At 45.8% G+C, this 20573-nt stretch overlaps 2 protein-coding genes and 1 pseudogene across 4 annotated transcripts in view; 2 read left to right on the top strand and 1 right to left on the bottom strand.

Moving 5' to 3' along the window:
• The window catches only part of LOC121163726 (vacuolar protein-sorting-associated protein 36), a 30827-nt gene extending 28431 nt beyond the window's left edge, over positions 1 to 2396 (bottom strand). The window contains exon 1 of one of the 3 annotated variants that reach the window (XM_040991468.1): positions 2271 to 2396. In XM_040991468.1, the coding sequence (XP_040847402.1) occupies positions 2271 to 2366 (96 nt within the window). In that variant the 5' untranslated portion in view covers positions 2367 to 2396. The remainder of the gene's footprint in view (positions 1 to 2270) is intronic. The other 2 variants (XM_040991470.1, XM_040991469.1) reach the window with 2 other exon arrangements.
• A 4817-nt stretch (positions 2397 to 7213) lies between these two features.
• Positions 7214 to 19078, top strand: LOC121163725 (cytoskeleton-associated protein 2-like). Its single transcript, XM_040991467.1, has 9 exons — positions 7214 to 7283; positions 8254 to 8338; positions 9419 to 9497; positions 9602 to 10440; positions 10854 to 11058; positions 13876 to 14046; positions 15374 to 15440; positions 17513 to 17768; positions 18585 to 19078. The coding sequence occupies exons 1-9, from the start codon at positions 7214 to 7216 to the stop codon at positions 18835 to 18837; spliced, it is 2025 nt and encodes a 674-aa protein (XP_040847401.1). The 3' UTR covers positions 18838 to 19078.
• Positions 7776 to 7894, top strand: LOC121163808 (annotated as a pseudogene).
• Positions 19079 to 20573: the final 1495 nt, after the last annotated feature.

Below are 20573 nucleotides of genomic sequence, written 5' to 3'. Positions count from 1 at the left end.
GCTCTAGTCATTACAGCCATTTGGGGAGTGACCCAACCAATGAAATATTTCTGTCTTTCCTTCTCTCTGTAAATCTGTCTTTTCGTTGAAAATAAATAAATTTTTGTAAAAAGCGGTGGGCAGCACTCCCACTTGAAAGCGTTTACATTCTCCCACACCGCACTCATCTTCCAGAAGTTAAGAATTTCTGCCTCAAGCATCACAAACTAAGCCCTTCCCTTGATCATTTTTTTTCTGACACCTGCAATATTTGCCTGCTAAAGCAAGCAGTGAACACTTTGAAGGCAAAACAAGGACCTAGTGGCTCTCCCATGCTTCTTTCGCACACAGGCTGTGATTTGAGGGCACTGCAAACACAGTAGGGCCACACCACCTGCCAGGAAAATGTTCCTGGGTTGATTTTTGTGTTCCAAAGAACAAAAGAACAAGGTGCAGGAGACAGAACAGCTGTCCATCACTGTCAGCACTCCCTTCACCCTTACAGCCGGGGCAGAGGCAGGACCAGGGGACAAGGCGTGGGTGCTCAAGGTGTCCTGTGTGAAATATGCTAAAGATGCAAACTAGATGAGAAAGGAAAAAAATAACATCAGCCAGCTGTTGTGGCACAGCACACTAAGCCGCTCCCTGCAGAGCCGGAATCCCCTATGAGCACTAGTTCCAGACCCACCTGCTCTGCTTTCAATCCAGCTCACTGCTAACATGCCTGGAAGAACACCACAAGACAGCCCAAGTGCTTGGGCACCTGCACTGATGCGGGAGACGGGAGGAAACTTAGGGCTCTTGGACTCAGCCTGGCTCAGCCCTGGTCTTTGCGGCCATTTGGAAAGTGAACCAGCGGATGGAAGACCTCTCTCTCGGCCTCTCCCCCCGTCTCTAAAACTCTGCCTTTGCAGTTGATAAACTAAGTCTTTAAGGAAAAACGAAATTTAGCCTGTCACTGCAATCAAAAGATGCAAGGCCTAATTTGAGATCAGGCTAATCCAAGCGCCAGGAGCAGTCAATGAAACAGGGGCAAGCCAGGGCTCCGAGGACAGCAGCCTGACTCCACACGGGGGGACAGACACGCCCGGGGTCCCGGGATGGCTGTGCGCGCCCAGCAGGGCACACAGGTCAGTGCCAGGAACCCAGGGAGCCGGTGACAGCAGCCGGAAACGAAGAATGTGGCCAAACCAGTTCAAAAACAGTTGGTCCACTCCATGCAAGCCAGGCCACGGCGAGGTTTCACCCAACACTTCCTTACACTTCCTCTTCCTTCTCTCCGGAGAGCGAGGGGGCACGGCCTCACTGCAGCACCGAGCACGGGCGCCAGCCCCGTCCACGGAGAACGCACACACTGAAAACCCGAGCCTGCGGACACGGCTCTTCCGGGGACCGGGGGACGAGGGACGGGGACGGGGGACGGGGACGGGGGACGGGGACGGAGACCGGGGGACGGAGACCGGGGGACGGGGACGGGGGACGAGGACCGGGGCCGGGGACCGGGGGACGGGGACGGGGACCGGGGGACGAGGGACGGGGACGGGGGACGAGGACGAGGGCCGGGAACCAGGGGACGGGGACCGGGGGACGGGGAAGGGGACCGGGGGACGAGGGACGGGGACGGGGGACGAGGACTAGGGCCGGGAACCAGGGGACGGGGACCGGGGGACGGGGACGGGGACCGGGGGACGAGGGACGGGGACGGGGGACGAGGACTAGGGCCGGGAACCAGGGGACGGGGACCGGGGGACGGGGACGGGGACGGGGGACGAGGACCGGGGGACGGGGACGGGGACCGGGGGACGGGGACGGGGGACGAGGACCGGGGGACGGGGACGGGGACCGGGGGACGGGGACGGGGGACGAGGACCGGGGGACGGGGACGGGGGACGAGGACCGGGGCCGGGGACCGGGGGACGGGGACGGGGACCGGGGGACGGGGACGGGGCCGAGGACCGGGGGACGGGGACCGGGGTGGCCGGGGGAGGGGGGACGGGGACCGGGGGACGCGGCCGGGGACCGGGGCGGGCCGGGGGACGGGGATCGGGGTGGGCCGGGGACCGGGGGACGGGGACGGGGGACGAGGACCAGGGGACGCGGCCGGGGACCGGGGTGGGCCGGGGGACGGGGATCGGGGTGGGCCGGGGACCGGGGGACGGGGACGGGGACCGGGGTGGACGGCCCCGGAGGCCGGCGGTCAGCGTTGGGCCGTCCCGGGCACGGCGGCCCTGGGCGCCCGCTGCCCTGCGCCGGCCTCTCGCCGAGCAGCCCGGAGCCAGCGGCCGCCCTACCTTCTCCTCGCCGTCGTAAATGCGCACGCCGCGCTGCTGGATCACCAGGGTCTCGTTCATCTCCAGGAGGCCGCTGGTCCACACGAAGCGGTCCATGGCCGCCGCTCGCTCCGCAGCCCGTCCGCGCCGGCGCTCCCCGGGCCGCGAGCCGGCTGTGCGGCGGCGCCCCCTGGCGGCCGGCGGCGAGGGCGCGGCGCCCCTGAAAGACGGGCGAGTAGCGCCCCCAGGCGGCCGTGGTGGGCAGGGCGGCGCGGGAAGCCCCGCCCCAGCCACCGGCTAGACTGCACATCTTCATGAAACGCTGTACATTGTCTTTTCTTCAAATAAGTGTTGATAACACTCATTGTTTTTATACAGCTGCGGCATGTTAAGTAGCACATGCGCTCCGTTTTCTTTCCCTTCTAAGAATGACTTGCATGTGAACATTTCCAGCGCCCCTACAGGCACCATGAGTTAATACCAATAAATAAATAGATCTCCAGTCGTGGAATCTATTGGTTGCTGCGTACAAAGCCCATTTGTGACTTGTGCCTGCATAACCTGAGCCCACTGACTGGGCAACAATCGTAAATGAGCTTGGCCACATGTGTCCCTCCACCGTTGACATGCATATTTGCAATTCAGGATTCTCTGAGAAGACAATCTGCAGACAGATTTAACCCGAGTGCCAGGTAGCCCTTGCTCTGTTAGATGTTCCCGTTCTGTTCATTTTTGCTCACTGGCAGTTGTCTTTTTCATTTGCTGACGAGGCCTTTCCTTAAAGTTTGCTTTTTGTTTATTTTTATTTGAGACACACAGACACATAGAAACGTGGAGAGAATTCTCAAGGAACAGCATTGTAGCACAGCAAGTCGTGCCACCTATAGGCCCCATCAGGGTCTCACAAGGCAAGAACCAACAGGTGTTTTGTTTTGTTCTCCAGGAGACCGGAAACTGCTGAGTCATGTCAAGACAGTTTTCTGCAGACTCATTCAATCAACAAATTGAAAATCCAGCCATCTGTTAAGCACCTACCAGGTGTCTGTGACCCTCCTGGGTGTTTTAACTCTTCTCCGACACTGCCAACAAGAAAGCCAGCAGATTGCTTCTAAACTGGGCAAAAGGAGACCTAGGCTGAGAGAAGTGAGCTATTCCCCTCAAGTGTAACATTTAAGGAGATGCCAAAAAAAAAAATCATTGGGAGAAATGACATTTTTTTTTCTGGTTCCAGTGTTTTTTTCTTCCTTCTTAACATTGTTTACATAACTGAGAAGATGAGCACCCATGTGGGTCTCTAATTAGGGTGGGGAGGGCCAGGTATGGAGGGAGGTGGGTAGGACAAATGTTTTAAATTTTTTTTTCCTCCTGATCCACAGGGAAGAAGGGTGAGAGGGCCATTCCTTGCTATCTAACTATATCAGCACCTGTGTTTTGCAGACGGTCATTGGATGACTCCTGAGACCCCAATGTGGGGAAGAGTGTTCTGCAGGTGTTACTTGAGTGGCTTTGACAGTTCTAAGAAGTTGTTGGTTTCATTGATCCAGGGTTGAAAATCTTTTCCAAGGTCTATTGATTAACAAAGCCCACTTTAGTTTATCCTCTACCCAGACACATGCTGCACAGCTTGGCCAGGAGAGTTGTCCAACCTGTCCTGCATTCCATCCTCTGACAAGGCACTCTGTGTCCTTTGCTGGCCTAGATGAGTTGGTGGCCATGTCCCCTGTGTGCATCTGGACATGCTGTCCACTGCACAGGCGTCAGCACCTGAGGAGGCCCAGTCCCAATACTTGCACTCCAAGTTCAGACAACGCATCTGGACTCCTGGCTCCAGATTGGTGCAGCTCCAGCCATTATGGTCACTTGAGGAGGAGTGAATTATGGGATGGAAAATCTTCCTCTCTATCTCTCCTCCTCTCGATCTATATCAGACTTTGCAATAAAAATAAATAAGTCTTCAAAAAAGGACACAAAGAAAGGGATCTTCCATCCTTTGTTTCACTTCCCAAATGGTCACAACAGCTGGAGCTAGGCCTGTCTGAAGCTGCTCGGTATGAACTTCTTGCCTATCTCCCACACAAGCACTTGGACTGTCTCTGCTTTCCAGGCACATTCAGGGGTGGAGCATCTGGGACTTGAACTGGCTCCCCTAAGAGGCTTAACATTTATGTTACAATGCCAGCCCCAACTTAGTTCTCGTTTTCCACCCCCCCTTTGGCTTATTCTAAATCCTTGTGTTTCCAGTTATGTTTAGAATCTGGATGTCAGCTTCTACAGAGAGACCCTCAAAGGTGCTGATTGGAATGGGATTGGAGAAAAGGGACAATGTAGAAATATGGGCTCTTCTGATTCGTGAGTGTGCTATGTATTTTTTTAGGGTTTCTTTCAATAATGTTTTGTGCTCCCCTATGGAATTTTGTTTTTAGAACCCCCAGACTGTTGATACCCAGGGATTTCTTCTTACTCCAGCCCTACTTGACCTCCCCAGGATCAACGGTGTAGTTTGAGCTCCTCTCTCTTTTCTGGACTTGGGCATCCGCACCTTCCCCCCACAGTCTCCTCAGTGTGCCCTCACCAGCATCCCACCTGCTTCCCCGGACCAGTGGGGCCTGTAGTTCCATGGGCAGCGATGTCAAGGAAGATCTCTCCTGGAAGGAAGCCTTTTTGGGTCTTTTAGAAAATTGCCTGCCGTCCCTAACAAGGGTCACATGATGTTAACTTAAAAATGTTATTCTTGGACTGTAAAACTATGGAGGTTAGGAGAGAATTTTCATGTTGGAAAATCTGTTTTTCAGACTTTTCCACCCCCATCAGCTAGTTGAGGTCTCCCTGTTTTCTAAATCATTTTTTTTATTATGCTCCCTTAAAATTATTGAAGTGAGATTCACATTACATGTAATTAACGCTTTTTAAAGTGAACAGTATACGTACTTAGCTCCAAAGCATCCTCATACCACTCCAAAGGAAAAAAAAAATCCCTGAGCGATTAAGCAGGCAGTCTCTCCTTTGACTACCAAAATGCATCAATCCTTGTGTTTCTGTGAAATCATCTATTCTGGGTATTTTATTTACCGCGTAACCTCACATGTCCGGCTTCTTTCACAAGCATGCGTTAGAGGGTCTTGAGTCTCTTGTTTTAACTGTTCTAATCACAAAAATGTTCCCTGTCCATTAATCCATGGTGACCTGTCTGACAAAACTTAAGAATTAACAATTCTGGGGTGGGTTCCGTGGTGTAGTAGGTGAAGCCTTTACCTGCAATGCCAGCATCCCGTATGGCTGCCAGTTCAAATCCTGGCTGCTCCACTTCTCATCCAGCTCCTTGCTTATGGCCTGGGAAAACAGTGGAGGATGGCTCAAATCCTTGGATCCCTACACCCATGTGGGTGACTCGGAAGAAGCTCCTGGCTTTAAACTAGCCTATCTCCAGCCATTGCAACCTTCTGGGGAGTAAACCAGTAGATGAAAACCTCTCTCTCTCTCTCTCTCTGTTTTCTATAACTCTGCCTTTCAAATAAAAATAAATTTAAAAAATACTGACAGCAGTACTTAACCAATGGTAATATCATAAGAATGACTGATGATGATAGTATGTGGTTGTTTTTTCTCCCAGAGTTAAACATAAGTATAAATTATACTAAAAATGGACTTCAAAAATTATTTTTATTGATAAGGCAGACTTAAAGAAAGAAGAGACAGAAAGATTTTCCATCTGCTGGTTCATTCCTTAAATGGCCACAACAGCTAAAATTGAGCCAATCCAAAGCCAGGAGCCACAAGCTCCTTCTGGGTCTCCTATGTGGGGATAGGATCCCAAGGCTTTGGGCTGTCCTCCACTGCTTTCCCAGGTCACAAGAAGCTGAATGGGAAGTGGAGCAGCTGGGACACGAACTCATATGTGATGCCGGTGCTTGGAGGTGGAGGACTAGCCAGTTGAGCCAACACACCATCTCTAAAATGAGACATTTAACATTTAAGTGAAAAAAAAAAGAACAAAAAACAACTCCATACCAAATTTGTCATGTGCAAGCTGTTACCCTAAGAGATCTGAAGAAAAAAGTGGCAAACTCTGACTGCAGCGTCGGGTTTCTCAGCGCTGGGCAGGGAGGGCTGTGGGGGAAATCTAGGCCTCCCACCTCCGTCCCCAGCCGGGCTGTGCCAGAGCCCAGTCCAGCCGGACAGCGTTCACCAAGCAAGAGGAAGAAACGCCAGCCAGGCCTCTGCCTAACTCCGACTCTCACCCTAAAACCTTGTGGTTGTGAATTATTTAGGTTTCTCTTGTGGGTTGGGTGTCGGTGTGGCTTGCTATTTTTAGGGGAGGAGCACTGAGATTTATAGCAGCACACTAAAAGTGTCTCAAGTAAATGCTATTTATACAACTTTCAGAAAGGGAGGGCGCATCTCAGGTTATGCCTCTTCCTCCTGTCCTCTCCCAGCTCCCCCTTTTTTTGCAGCTGATAACTGTACAGCATACAAGTATTGAAAATGGGGTCTGATGTCCGTTCCCTTTTGCAATCTCGGCAAACGTGGGAAAACTATTTCTGAGCCTGTCACCTCTGAAACCGAGCTATGAAGTTCAAGAAATACACGTGCTTTCGGTACGCAGCTCACTGCTCCTTTTGCAAGAGGCGCGGCCAAACCATACTTGTTTTCCCTCTCCTAGTGGCAAAGGACTTGTCCAACCTCCCACCTCCTTGCGCTGTTTCGTAAGGCTTGAGTACGCCGACTCCTCTGAGGCTGCGCGCCCGGGCTGGAAAACGCCGTTGCAGTTTGAAACCTGCAGGATCGGCTGGCTGTGAACCCGCTCTCGGAAACCGCGGCGCACGCTCCGCCCCCTCGGCGCCCATTGGCCCATTCAATTTACGCCGGCACCAATGGGCGGAGGAGGCGCCCGCGCTGTCATAAACCGGCGCCGGGGGGCGCGGTGCGCGCGGTGCGCAGTGTGAGGCCCGAGCCCGCAGTCTCCAATGAGCACTCCTCCGGTGCCCCGAGACCTGAAGCTGCCCCCGAGTCGGAGGAGCCAGTCCGAATTCAGGGGTGAGGGTCGCGGCGGCCGTACTGCGCGAGCCGCCCTCAGGGGGCAGCGGGCGGGCGGGAGGGCGTGGGGCCAGCCCCGGGCAGGGCCTCCGGTCCTCCAGCCGGCTGTGCGAGGATCCCGGCGGGGCGGCTCTGGGCGGTGGAGAACGAGTCCTCTCGTGCAGGTGCCTCAGGCCGGGACGAGGCTGGGACCCGTGGGCGTTGGGGGTCCCGGGAGTGACTTTTGGGGATCCCGGGAGTGGCGTTGGCGTACGGGAGTGGCTTTTGGGGTTCCCGGGAGTGGCATTTAGGGTCGCGCGAGTGACTTTTGGGGATCCCTGGAGTGGCTTTGAGGGTTCCCGGGAATGAATTTTGGGGTCCCGGGAACGGCTTTTTGGTGTCCCTGAGGGCAGCGGGGACAAGGGTCCACCACGCCTGCGCCATGCCCATCTGTAGGCCAGGGCGCAAGGCTACTGACCAAAGTGGGCCGGCCTCTTCTGATGTTTCCAGTTTATCGCTTCTCAGCCTTTTGGCTAAGATCAAGTGTAGTACCTGATGTTTCCAATTTAACTTCTTCAGCTTTGACTTGGTGACAAATTTGAAGTAGGGCTAAACAAACACTGTCAATTTCTTTGTTCTGCACCTAAGAAAATAAAAAGTAAATTCTCCCCTAAGCCAGTTCTGCTGTTAGAACTGGGCAGTGTAGTGTCTCTTCTCTGCCACTTGATGGTTCCTTGTCAAGCTTGCCTCCTGGTCACATGGAAATTGATTATTTGCCCACACAGTGCAGAAGGAGATTCTTATGCAATAGTGGTTTGGAGGCCTTTTGGTCCCTCTCTCTTATTAATAGAGCTATTTCTCAAAAACAAGACTGTTCAGGGCCATTTTGTGTTCCATGTAAAATGTGATCTGAACAGCAGTTTTTGCAAGAAGAATCTTCACTTAACAGTGTCTGCTGTTTTGACTAACATTGTTCTGTTTTATGTTTTAGAACAAAGGAAACAGAAACTCAAGGAACATTTGTTAAGAAGAAAAACCTTTTTTTCATTGAAGCAGGAAAATCGAATATTATCCAGGTGAGTTCACGTTTTTCATTTTTATTTTATTTTATTTTGGCATCCTTTCTGTGTATACAGTTTTCAAGTCTGTGGGCTGTTTCTCACTTTCAACACATTTCCATGGGACTATTCCATGTCAGGCCACCTCAGTGGCCACATGAGGCAGGTGGCTACGTGACTGGGTGGTGTATACTGTTAGATTATTGTTTTGTATCTAAACTGATGTAGACTATTAAACACACACACACACACAAACACATACTTGTTTTCTGTGAATGTGGTGGCATGGGGATTTCCAAAGTATGGAAATTTGAAGGTTGTTTTGATCTCAATACCCTAGAAAAACCTTGGGATTATTTTGTTTAAGTTTTTCATGTCACATGGTTGTGGCGAAAGCAAAGCTCATGAAATTATGTGGAAGTGGAAAGATGGAAGGTTCCTGCGCTCTGAAATGTTAACCAGCAATAGCATCCTTCTAGACAGGGCTGGAATCTGGGTCTGCCATTATTAGTGCAGCCGTCAGTCAAAATGTGTGATCCCAGCTTGTCCAAACCGCACAGCCAGGTGGGAAAGGCAGTGTAACCAAAACTAGCAACTCATACAAATATCGGAGCTTGTTGATTCTAAATGTTAAATTTTATTTCACGTTTTAACAATCTCTAAGTTTGGGGTCAGTTTTTAGAGTTGATGGCGTGTCTGACTCCTCGCACCGCCACACCATCTCCTCCCCCACTTCACTTTAGAATCACCTAAAAGATTCTCGCAACCTTTACTGGTCAGCCTAAACTTATAAAGGGAGATGAGGCTGAGTTAGAGAGAATATTGCTTTGGATCTGTGATGTAAGTGCAATGCAACCAAGAAATTCTTTATTGTAGTAGAAAAAGCTGTGCGTGGATGTGAGGCATAAAGTTTGGATTTCTTTTGGCAAGGCTGTACAACAATTTTTTTTTCTGTTTAAAAAATCTGTTAGTGCTAAAACTAACCCAATGAAATATTGTTTGATAACTGTGATGTTGGTTAATTATTATTGTCCTCCAGTTTTAGTGAGATGGGAATCTCCTTAGTATAGGATTGATATATTTCTTTTCTTTTTTAAGTTGTGGAAACCAAACAGTGATGATATCTGAGGACCAGATCCAGAAAGGAACTAGAGCTCCGAATCTTAAGGTGAAAATGGTAAGACAGAAATAGAACACTGACGGTTGCTTGCCCCCTTTCCTAAGCTCTTTCTGAAAGAAATGAATCACAACTTACTGATGTGTCTGCAATTATTCTCTTAGGCTGATAAAGAAAATATCAATAGACCTATAAAGAACAAAAATAATGCAGCACAGAACAAGGATGGCATTCCGTTGAAGCCGTCTAATGAACTGAACAGTTCAGCTTCAGCAATTGGTGGGAAACCTTTACATGACGAAAATCAGGCTGTACAGCTACCAGTTAAGGACGACTGCCACAGTCAGCATATGACATTGAGCCAAGCATACCACCTTAAAAACAACAATAAGAAGCCAGTGACTGTGGAAAAGACAAAACAAGATTCTAACATGCCCAAAAAGCCTGTGCTTGGAGCTTACCGTGGCCAAATCGTCCAGTCTAAAGTTAATTCATTCCGGAAACCACACCCTGGCAAAGATGTGAGTTCGACAACAACAAAAACACTCATGAGTGCCATCTCCAAAGTCCCAAAGCCGCAGCCTGTAAACACTAGCAGTGCAACAGTGAAAAGTGAGCAGGTTTCACACAAGACAGCTCAGGGTACGCAGCTGGTACGACCTCCTATCAGAAGTCACCAGATCAAAACCCACCACACCAGGGAACCAGGCGTCGCTAGAAGCTCTGCCAGTGTTACCATCCGCAAAGGGCCTCAGGAGAAACAATCATTACAGTCCAAAGCAGCCTTCCCCAGCATTAAAGCCAGCACTTCTCAGGACATAAGACGAAACCAAGCACAGTCCCGCGGTGTGGTGCCCACGCTGAGGGCGAAGCCTGCTGCAGCTTCCACTACCAAGTTGGTGGAGAAGCCCAAGCCCACAGGCCAGCAGAGACCTGCTGCAAGCGCAAAAGCAGCTGTTAGCAGTAAGGCAGGTCAGCCCAAAGAAACTGCAGAACAGAGAAGGTAAGTAGCTGTCATTCCCGTTATTTGATTATGTTAATTTTCAGTAGGATTTCCCTTTTGGATTTGGTTTGTGATGTCCTTGGACGTGCTGGGTTTTTCGTGTGTTGTGTGGTGTGCGGGATGTCGTGTGTCACGGAACAGCATGATCAGCAGTTAATGTCTTCAGGTGTTTTCTTACGTGGCATTTGGTGACCCATGTGCAGGGTAGTTGGGCAGCACTTTATGCAGCCTCTCCATTTAAAAATGAATTCTTGGGGTCTTTGAGTTGATCTCAGTGTATTCAGTCTTTTCCAACTGCGAACCCCTCGCATGGAAATACTTAAAGACCTGAAGTCCTTTTAAAGTTCTCCATCATTTGTTCGCATTCTCTCCTCAGTGTCACAGTGATGTTTCTGTCCTGCTTCTCCCTGCAGATCTCGTCTGAGTGAGTGGAAAGCTGCTAAGGATAGGGTGCTGAAAAGGCCTCCTAACCCAGGGGTCAAGCAGCCTGAGCCCAAAGAGCAGGAGGAAACCCCAGTCGGGTCCTTCTGGACAACCATGGCAGAAGAGGATGAACAAAGATTATTCACTGACAAAGTGAACAAGACCATTGCCGAGTGCCTCAACCTCATCAGTGCGGTACAGTTTGTTTTGTACAACTTTTGTAGAACATGGTGTAGTTTGAAAATTACCTTTGTAAAGTTTACAAATGATATTGTTCATCTTTTTGACCGAGTAATGTCTGTGATTTGCTGTTGAATTAATGCTGTGAAGTTTTCTCGCTGTAATTGAGTGTAAGATGCACTGCCTTGCTTGTTAGTTGGGAGACTGTTAGTGTTCCATGACTACATTTTGCGTTGAGTTTACGTAAGTTATGTCAGAAGGCTAATTAGGTTGTTGGGTTTTGGTCTTTGGTTTTTGTTTTTTAAAGTTGTATTTATTTGAAAGACAAATTTACAGAGAAGGAGAGACAGGGACACAGAAGTCTTCCATCACTGGTTCACTCATCAAATGACTGTGACTACCAGGGCTGGGCCCAGCTGAAGGCAGCAGGAGCCAGGAGCTTCTTCTGGGTCTCCTGTGGGGGCGGGGCCAGGCACTGGGGCCATCTTCCACTGCATTTCTAGATGCAATAGCAGGGAACTGAATCCGAAGTGAAATAGCCAGGTCTCTAACTGGCGCCATATCAGCTGCTGGTACTGCAGGTGGTGGTTTAAGCCATTATGCCACAGCACTGGCCAAAAAAAAATTTTTTTTAACTTGAGGTACAAATATTGTGAGGTGTTAACATCCAGTGGATGGGGTAGATATTTACTTTCAACTCTAGTTTTTTGGTTTCTTTCCTCTGTTTAACATATTTAAAACATTTTATACTCACATGTTTTACCAAAGGGTAGTTACACAAGTGTTATTAATCATAGTCATTATATGAGCCATTATCACAGATTAAATTCAAATTTGTGAAAATAATTCTCAAAGTTCGTTGCAAGCCAATATCGTTTCTGCCTTGAACTTAATGTAAAATGTTACTATTTGGATTAGAATCCTCTGGAATATTAAAATCAGTTCTAGAATACTTTCATTACTTGGCTGCTCTCTAACTTTGTCTTTGTGACCCATCTATAACAATCCTGAATATAGGATATGACAGATGAGCATCTCTAAACCCTTTGTGGTTCTGAAGACTTGTGAAAACTAGGAAAACTCTGATCCAACTTATTTTTCTGATATAAAGTTTTTGTGTGTGTTTTTTTTTTTTTGCTTTGATGGTATGAGATTTTTTTTTTGACTTGCTGTTTAATTAAATATGCCTTACAAATCCATTCTACATTAATTTTGACCTTCATCTCAAAACCCAGCAAATATGGAGGAAAAAACCCTGTGGCTGTTCTCACTCAGACATTTGATAGATGCTGTGTGGCACAGTGCAGTAAGCTGCTGCTTGTCACGCTGCCATGACCATGACTGAACTGTGGCTCATGACTTCAGCCTGGCCCAAACCAAACCCTTATAGCCATTTGTAGGAGTGAACCAGCAGACAGAAGATCTCTGTCTCTCCCTCTCGTTTCAAATAAATAAAAATAGAACCTTCCTCAAAAATTCTAAAGAAGTTATTGACTTGGAACCATACTGTATATAAGCAGATAAACACCATAACCAAGTGAAGTGGTAGAATACTTTAGAAATGTCCTAGGGGGCCTGGCAGCGTGGCCTAGTGGCTAAAGTCCTTGCCTTGAACGCCCCGTGATCCCATATCGGTGCCGGTTCTAATACCAGCAACTCCACTTCCCATCGAGCTCTTCGCTTGTGGCCTGGAAAGTCGAAGACAGCCCAAAGCCTTGGGACCCTGTACCCGTGTGGGAGACCCGGCTCCTGGCTCCTGGCTTGGGATCAGCATAGCATCAGCCGTTGCGCTCAGTTGGGGAGTGAATCATTGGACTGAAGATCTTTCTCTTCCTCTCTGTCTCTCCTCCTCTCTGTATATCTGACTTTCCAATAAATAAATAAATAAATCTTTAAGAAAAAAATAGATATGTTCCTAGGGGAGTCATGTTCCTGGTGCAGCGGTTAAGTCCCTACCTAGAAGGCCCATGACCCAGATCTGAGTGACTGGGGCAAGTCCTGGCAGCTCTGCTTACAGCCTGGCTTCCTGCTTATGCTCCTGAAAGCAACAGAGGGTGGCCTAGTGCTTGAGTCCCTGCCACCCACTTGGGACAGCCTTGGCTGGTGCAGTCCTCACTGTTGCAGACATTACAGGACTGAACCAGCAGGTAAAAGCTTGCTTTCTGTCTCAAAAATAATAAAAATAAACATTTTGCTAAGTGTTAATGAAAATATAGAATTAAGCAATTAGTTAATTTGGATGCAGAAAGATTTTAAAATCCATATGTAATTTTTTTTAAAGATTTATTTTATTTTTATTACAAAGTCAGATATACAGAGAGGAGGAGAGACAGAGAGGAAGATCTTCAGTCCGATGATTCACTCCCCAAGTGAGTGCAACAGCTGATGCTATGCCGGTTCGAAGCCAGAATCTAGGAATCTCCTCCGAGTATCCAACATGGGTGTAGGGTCCCAAGGTTCTGGGCCATCCTCGGCTGCTTTCCCAGGCCACAAGCAGGAAGCTGGATGGGAAGTGGGGCTGCTGAGATTAGAACCGGCGCCCATATGGGATCCCGGGTGTGTTCAAGGCGAAGACTTTAGCCGCTAGGCCACGCTGCCGGCCCCATACATAATTTTTTGTAATACACATTTTCTGTTAGTTTTTTGAGGATTCCTTATATATATACCAATCTGTGTTTCATTATACTCAAATTGATGATCTGCTTCTTGTTGGTGATTCAAAATAAGTTTCGAGTTAGGATGACTTTGATATTGATAAATTTAGTTTTTATATGTTCATAATTTTCAGGTTAAAAAAAAAAATTCCACGCACTTTATTTTTTGCTGTTTTAGGGATGCCAAAAAGAAGAAATATTGGCCACATTGAATGACTTGATTAAAAATATTCCAGATGCCAAAAAACTCGTTAAATATTGGATTTGTATTGCAAAACTGGAGGCAGACACAAGCTCTGTTGAAGAGATTATTGGAATCTATGAGAAAGCCCTTCTGGCAGGGGCTCAGGTGGGATGAAAGTTTGTCTTTATTTCTACAGTGTAAAAGATACAGAACACATCACAGTATACCTTGATCAAATTGTGGTTTTATTGTATAATTAGTATATTTGGTAGTAAGGTCAAAACCAAGGAATTGGATTACAGAAGCTGTTTTTCAGCCTTCTAAAACTGTTCCTCCTGTACTAGGGATAATCAGACCTTAGTACAAAGGTGGGGAATTCATGGGCCGTGCACAACTTCCAACTTAAAAATTAGGCTGCTATAGATTTCCCGATTTCTGAATCCCACCTTCTGTGTCCTTGGCAGAACCAGACAGTCCACACTCCACCTTAATGCAGGCATACTTCCATAGAAGTTGAAATATGAATTTGCTGAAAGTATTTTTGAGGAATGTCTTAGCTCAACATGTCATTGTATACATTTGCAGTTTGGGACATTTACTGTGAAACTGATTTGAATATCAAGGTTTTTACTGAATATAAAGCAAATAAAACTAAATCACCTTTTACAATGCAGTCAAACTTTGCCAGCCTTGTGACAGAAATCTGCCCATAAGTTTGCCTGAATGTACTTGGCATTTATACACTGTGAAACGGTCCTGCCCACATGAAAATCTGTGGACACAGGAGGCCCTGTGTGCAGGTTAAATCATTGCTCAAGAGTTCCCCTTGGATTGATGACTTTTTGTTTTTTATAGGGAAATGTCTAAAAACGTAATTCCTGTCGTCTAAGACCCTCAGAAATACACTTGGAATTGTTTGTGTTAATAATTCTGAACAATTCCTTCTTGGACTTCCCTTAAGAAAGGTTCGTTCTCAGCAAAACCTATAAATGCTGAACTCGACCTTTCACCTGAATCAAAAATCAAATATTGGACAGATATTCCTGATTGTTCATTACATGTGAAAACACTTTCCCAAAGCATTATTGTATGTGGCAGAATGGATTGGAAGGGAGTGTTAGGTCTCCGCTCGGTGAACCAGAAAGGACGCTGCCTTTCAGACAGCTTCCTGCAGTGTAGTCGGGATGTGTAGTGAGAGCCACTGCTGGGCAGAGGAGGCGGCAACGTGAACAGGAAGATGGGATCCCAGAGCAGAAGGTGGAGAACAGGGATCCAAAAAACTGGAAACACAATGGGAATTCAGGAATGCTAAGTTATCCGGGACTGCTTACTTGACCTTTGAAATAAAGTCATTAAAAAGAAGAAAGAACACTTCTATTTTAAAATAGGAAACCTTAATCACTAGTCTCAGTGCTTAATTTGGAACATCTAGTGGATGTCTGAGAAAATAAAACTAATGGCTCTCCTTTCTTCATTAAAAAACACAATTAAGCCCATGGAAGAGTTGCGGCATGTAATCGCAGACATTCTAACAACGAAAACTCAAGAGGCTAATCTTGGTAAGTTTTCATTTCTTTTCTTTTGGTTCTTTCAAATGAGTTGTGATTTTGTTCATTTGTTTACAAGTTGTTTCCTTTACCCTTTTTAACTTAGTAAATTATGTAAGCTGTTTCTTTCTGTTTATCCATTGCTGTGATAAAGTAGCCTTGTGTATAATAAAGAAAAAATTATAGTTAGGAGTTCTGGGTCAGAATCCAAGTTGTCTTCTGAGGTCCCTACCATGTGATTGGGAGAGGGCTGGTCTGAGTTTGCAGTTCCTGGCTTTGGCCCGACCCAGCCCAGGCTCTTGTGGGTAATTTGGAAAGGGACCTGGCTCTTTGTTTCTCTATCATTCCAAACAAAAATAAAAAATAAGTAATTTTTTAAAAAATTGGGACAGTTAATTGGCTCATCTCTAAAGACTTCACCTATTAAATCCTGTTGTCTGTTCTGTGCTCTAGTAAAGTTCATTCAGGATAGAGATACCAAAGGGATTTATAGCTGTCACATATATAAACTGGAAAACAATTTTTGTTCAAATATGTTGTGTCAACATTAGACAAAAACTCACTTGGGGAGTGAATCATCGGACGGAAGATCTTCCTCTCTGTCTCTCCTCTCTGTATATCTACCTTTACAATAAAAAATAATAAAAAATAAGTCTTAAAAAAAATTAAATCAAGAGACTTTTTCAGCTTAATGGATTCGCCAGTATGGCTCACAGATATTTTCAATCTAATGTGTTTGGTTAGGACTCTTTATCTCCTCAAACTGGTTTTCCATGCCCATTGTCCTCTTCTCCAGAATGGAAATCAAAACAAAAAACAAACAAACAAACAAAACCATAAACCTCCTTTCTAAGGCCTTGTGTGATAGCATCGTGGTTAAAGTCCTCATGTTTAAAGTACCAGGATCCTATATGGGCTCCGATTGTAATCCTGGTGGCCCCAACCCATCCAGCCCCCTGCTTGTGGCCTGGGAAGGCAGTCAAGGACGACCCAATGCCTTGGGACTCTGCATCTGCTTGGGAGACCCGGAAGAGGCTCCTGGGTCCTGGCTTTGGATTGGCTCCACTCCAGCTATTGTGACCGCTTGGGGATTGAACCATGTAATTGAAGATCTTGCTCTCTGTTAGACCTCTCGTCTGTACAACTGCCATTCCAATACAAATAAGGTAAATCTTAAACAACAACTCTCTTCTGGCATCAGAAAAATCAAGAGAAAAAACAATCAAAAGAAATTAGTACCTCCGATTTCTAAGCCAGAGCTTAGAAGGGAGGCCCTTATCTGCATGCTTCTGACTTTCTGACTCAGAAGTATTTTTCCATTAGGCCCTTCCTTTCCTGACCTCTACTCCCTACCTGGCTTAGGTTGCTGCAACAACTTTGTCTTCTTACCATCATAGATCATTCCTTTTTATTCTCTGCTATTCTAGACAGTCTTTCACGTCCACCAAATATTACGTCCTTCTTGCCAGTGAAATTTTTATCAAACTTGTGGTGTACATTCTTGCCCATGCCTGCCTATGTGGGCTCCTCCCTCCCACACTGCCACTGTGCTCATTACCCTAAATTATTAGCACATTGACTCTTTAATGTTATATTAATAGTCCTTTTGGATATCATGCTAAGACTTCTTTCTTGGTTTGTTCCATACTCATTTTTCAAGATTCAGCATAAATACTATTTGTGAGTCCTTCCCTTGCCAGCTCTATGCACCCTGAACACAATTAGTTGTTCTTTCTGTGGGTTCCAATAATCCTTGGTTTTTGTTTCATTTGTAGCAGTTAGTTTTTGTAGTTACTTTTTCCCCCAAATTTTACTTATTTGAAAGGCGGAGAAGCACTATTGGGATTGGAAGCACAGCCAGGACTGGAACCCTGGCACTCCAGGACGAGAGATGGGTATCTTTACCGCTGTGCCAAATGCCCACTCCCAAGACAGTGCTCACTTAGAAGTGATGATTAAGAAATGGCAGTTAGCTTTGGTTCTTTGTTTTGAAAATATGGGTCAAATAAGAAAACCTTTAATGGCTTTTGGTTTTGTTCCTCAAATTTAGCCAACAGCCTAAATTCTCAATGTATTCTCTGTAGGAGGAAAAACTGAAGAGGCTTGTGGAACCAAGGAAGAAACCCAAGAAGACGACACTGAAGAGAAAGGCCTTAAACAGACACCAGTAAAACAGGAGGAGGAGAGCAAACATTACAGCAGTGTGGCATTTGCAGATTGTGAAGAAGAACAAGATGACAAAATGAAAGATTCAGCCAGTGATGTCCTAACCCCCAGTACAGAAGCTGGATCAAGTAGCATAATTAAATACAATGTATCTACCACACCATTCTTGCAAAGGTACACTTTAGAAATGTGTGTGCTGTGACTTGTTTCAGACAGAGATGGTCACTGTGACACTTGGAAATGTCTAAGGTCACTCCAGATTACAACTGTCATTTACTAATATAAAAAGAGCTTTCCAGTAAATTAAATGACCAAATGCCATTAGAACATTTCACCTTTTAAATACTCTATCTGCTTTGCTTTTTTCTAAATACTGCCATTTTGAAAAGGAAACTGTTATATCATTTTACGTATTCTGAGTATATTAGTAATAGGTGCTACTTTGTGGGCATTAGCCATTCTGCAGATACTCAGGCAATCACTGTGTGCGAGCTTTATCAAGGAATGGAAGGGACTAAGTCCCTCACTCCAAGGAGCTTATAGTACCTCTGCCGTTCTGCAAGGGAAACACTCACATGGCTGTAACATGTAAGTGTTAGAATGTTAAAGAGCATAAAAGGTTAAAGCAGAAATGTTAACTTCTGGGATTGGTGCTGTGATATAGCAGGCTAATCCTCTGCCCATGAGCTGGGCGTCCTATATGGGTGCTGGTGTAAGTCCCTGCTGCTCCACTTCCAATCCAGCTCCCTGCTAGTTACCTGGGAAAGATGACTCCTGTGCTTGGGTCCCTGCCACCCAGTGGGAGATCTGGATGAAGTGCCTGGTTCGGGTTTGACTGGTCCAGTCCTGGGGAGCGGCCCAGCAGATGGAAGACCCCGTTCTCTCTGTTGCTCTTTGAAATAAGTCAATAATTAAAAGAAGAACTTAACTTTGTTTTGTAACTCTGGGGATAATTCTGGGTTTTTTTTTTTTTTTTTTTTTTTTTTTCAGTGCAAAAAAGAAGATGCAATTTGATGAAACAAATTCTGTGTTTCAAGAATTGAAGTTTCTGACACCAGTGAGACGTTCCCGACGTATTCAAGAGAAGACCTCAAAATTGCCAGACATGTTAAAAGACCACTATCCTTGTGTGTCACTGGAACAGCTGTCAGAGTTGGGAAATGAAACCGATGCTTTTGTCTACCGCCCCAATGCAGCGCTCTGGCCGATGTACTCAGAGACAAATGCAGCAGAAGAGGAATAAAAGAAGCATGGGTTTGTAGAGTTCCCGAGTATCGTGTGGCTTTGTATTTCCTTTGGTCTAGAGATGGCTAAGTTTTGAAGATCCGAAGTATTCATGACAACTCCTTGACTAACATTTATACTGTAGCAGGCATTGCCTTTATACAGCGGAGACATGATCTTATACCTTGGCAGTCTCAACACTTTGTGTTTAAAATAAAGTCTTGTCAGCTGGTTTGCTGTGCTCTCTGAGCAAATGGAGATTTTATTGTGTTTGATTCTTTACTAAATCTAAATATGGTTGAAATTCATCAGAAAATGTTTTTGAAGAAAATTCTAGTTTTGCACTGACATCTTAGAAAGTTAAATAACCCTCTTTGGTTAGTATATGCTGCATAAACCCAACTCCCTTCAAATATGCTGACACACGGTTGGGCTGTTATTCCACCCAGGTCAGTTCCCCATGCTGTCATGCTTGTTGTGTCTGCTGCCTGTGGTTCTTCACAGTCACACTTCATCAGGGTTGATCTGTATCTGTGGTCTCCTGGCCTCTTCTAAGATCACCAAAAAGGATAAATAACCTGTTCCCAAAAGAAGGTATTTTATAAGAAAAAATAAAGCCTCACTTAAGGGATCATTTGAAAGTTTAATCAGTTCTGTTTATAACCTTCCTATCTAAAACATTAACTTCCATAACTACGTTTTATAATTTATAAGCTATTAGCAAGTATGTATGACTTAATAAATGTCAATCTTGTTGTTATCATTCCTAAAGTAATACTTATACCTGCTTTCTCCTCCATGACTTAACAATGTCACTGCTCAGCCATGGCTCCGTTAACAAAAAAGTTACAGTAAAGTGTTTCTCCTCACAAATAAACCCGCCAATAGAACTGTCTCATATAAGCCTGGGATTGACCATTTCATGGCATCCATCCTCTCCTAACTCTAGAGTTTCAGATAAGTGAATTGTAAAGCTTAGTTTTAAAAACTCTGTGATATGGGTGTGGTTAAAGAGCACATACTTCAAGTCTTATCTATGTTCTTTACATTTGTATTGTATAAATCTACTGTGTCATGTTCCGGAGTGTGATATTTTTATTTTTTGATTGTACCTAATACGGATACAATAAAAAAGTTGTCTATGTGGTTTTGATGACATTTATTTTAACAAATATTTTGTGAAGAAGAATTTACAGCAAATGAATTTGAACTTTCTGTTTGAAGTAAACTAAGATTTTGGCTTTCGACAATTACAACATTACCTTCTTGAAAATAACCATCAAGCTACTTATCGAATTTTATTGATTTTTCCTCCACTTTAATAGAAGGAGCTATTTTATTTAGACTTCATCAATAACCCAAAATATACTACTTTGAAAGAAAATTCAAGCTGTCAACATACTCTCAACTTTTTTTTTTTACATTTTATTATTATTGCTATCATTTTTTTTTTAAAGATTTATTTTTATTATTTTCTTATTGGAAAGGCGGATATACAGAGAGGAGAGACAGAGAGGAAGATCTTCCGTCCGATGATTCACTCCCCAAGTGAGCGCAATGGCCGATACTATGCCGATCCGAAGCCAGGAGCCTCTTCTGGGTCTCCCACACGGGTGCAGGGTCCCAAAGCTTTGGGCCGTCCTCGGACTGCTTTCCTGGGCCACAGGCAGGGAGCTGGAAGGGAAGCGGGGCTGCCGGGATTAGAACCGGCGCCCATATGGGATCCCGGGCGTGCAAGGCGAGGACCTTTAACCA

Source organism: Ochotona curzoniae, unplaced genomic scaffold (genome assembly GCF_017591425.1).
Source record: "Ochotona curzoniae isolate NIBS_2020 unplaced genomic scaffold, NIBS_Ocur_1.0 contig_64, whole genome shotgun sequence".
Taxonomy (NCBI): Eukaryota; Metazoa; Chordata; class Mammalia; order Lagomorpha; family Ochotonidae; genus Ochotona; species Ochotona curzoniae.
The sequence above is the reverse complement of the archived record's forward strand: the minus strand, read 5'-3'. Positions and strand labels throughout refer to the sequence as shown.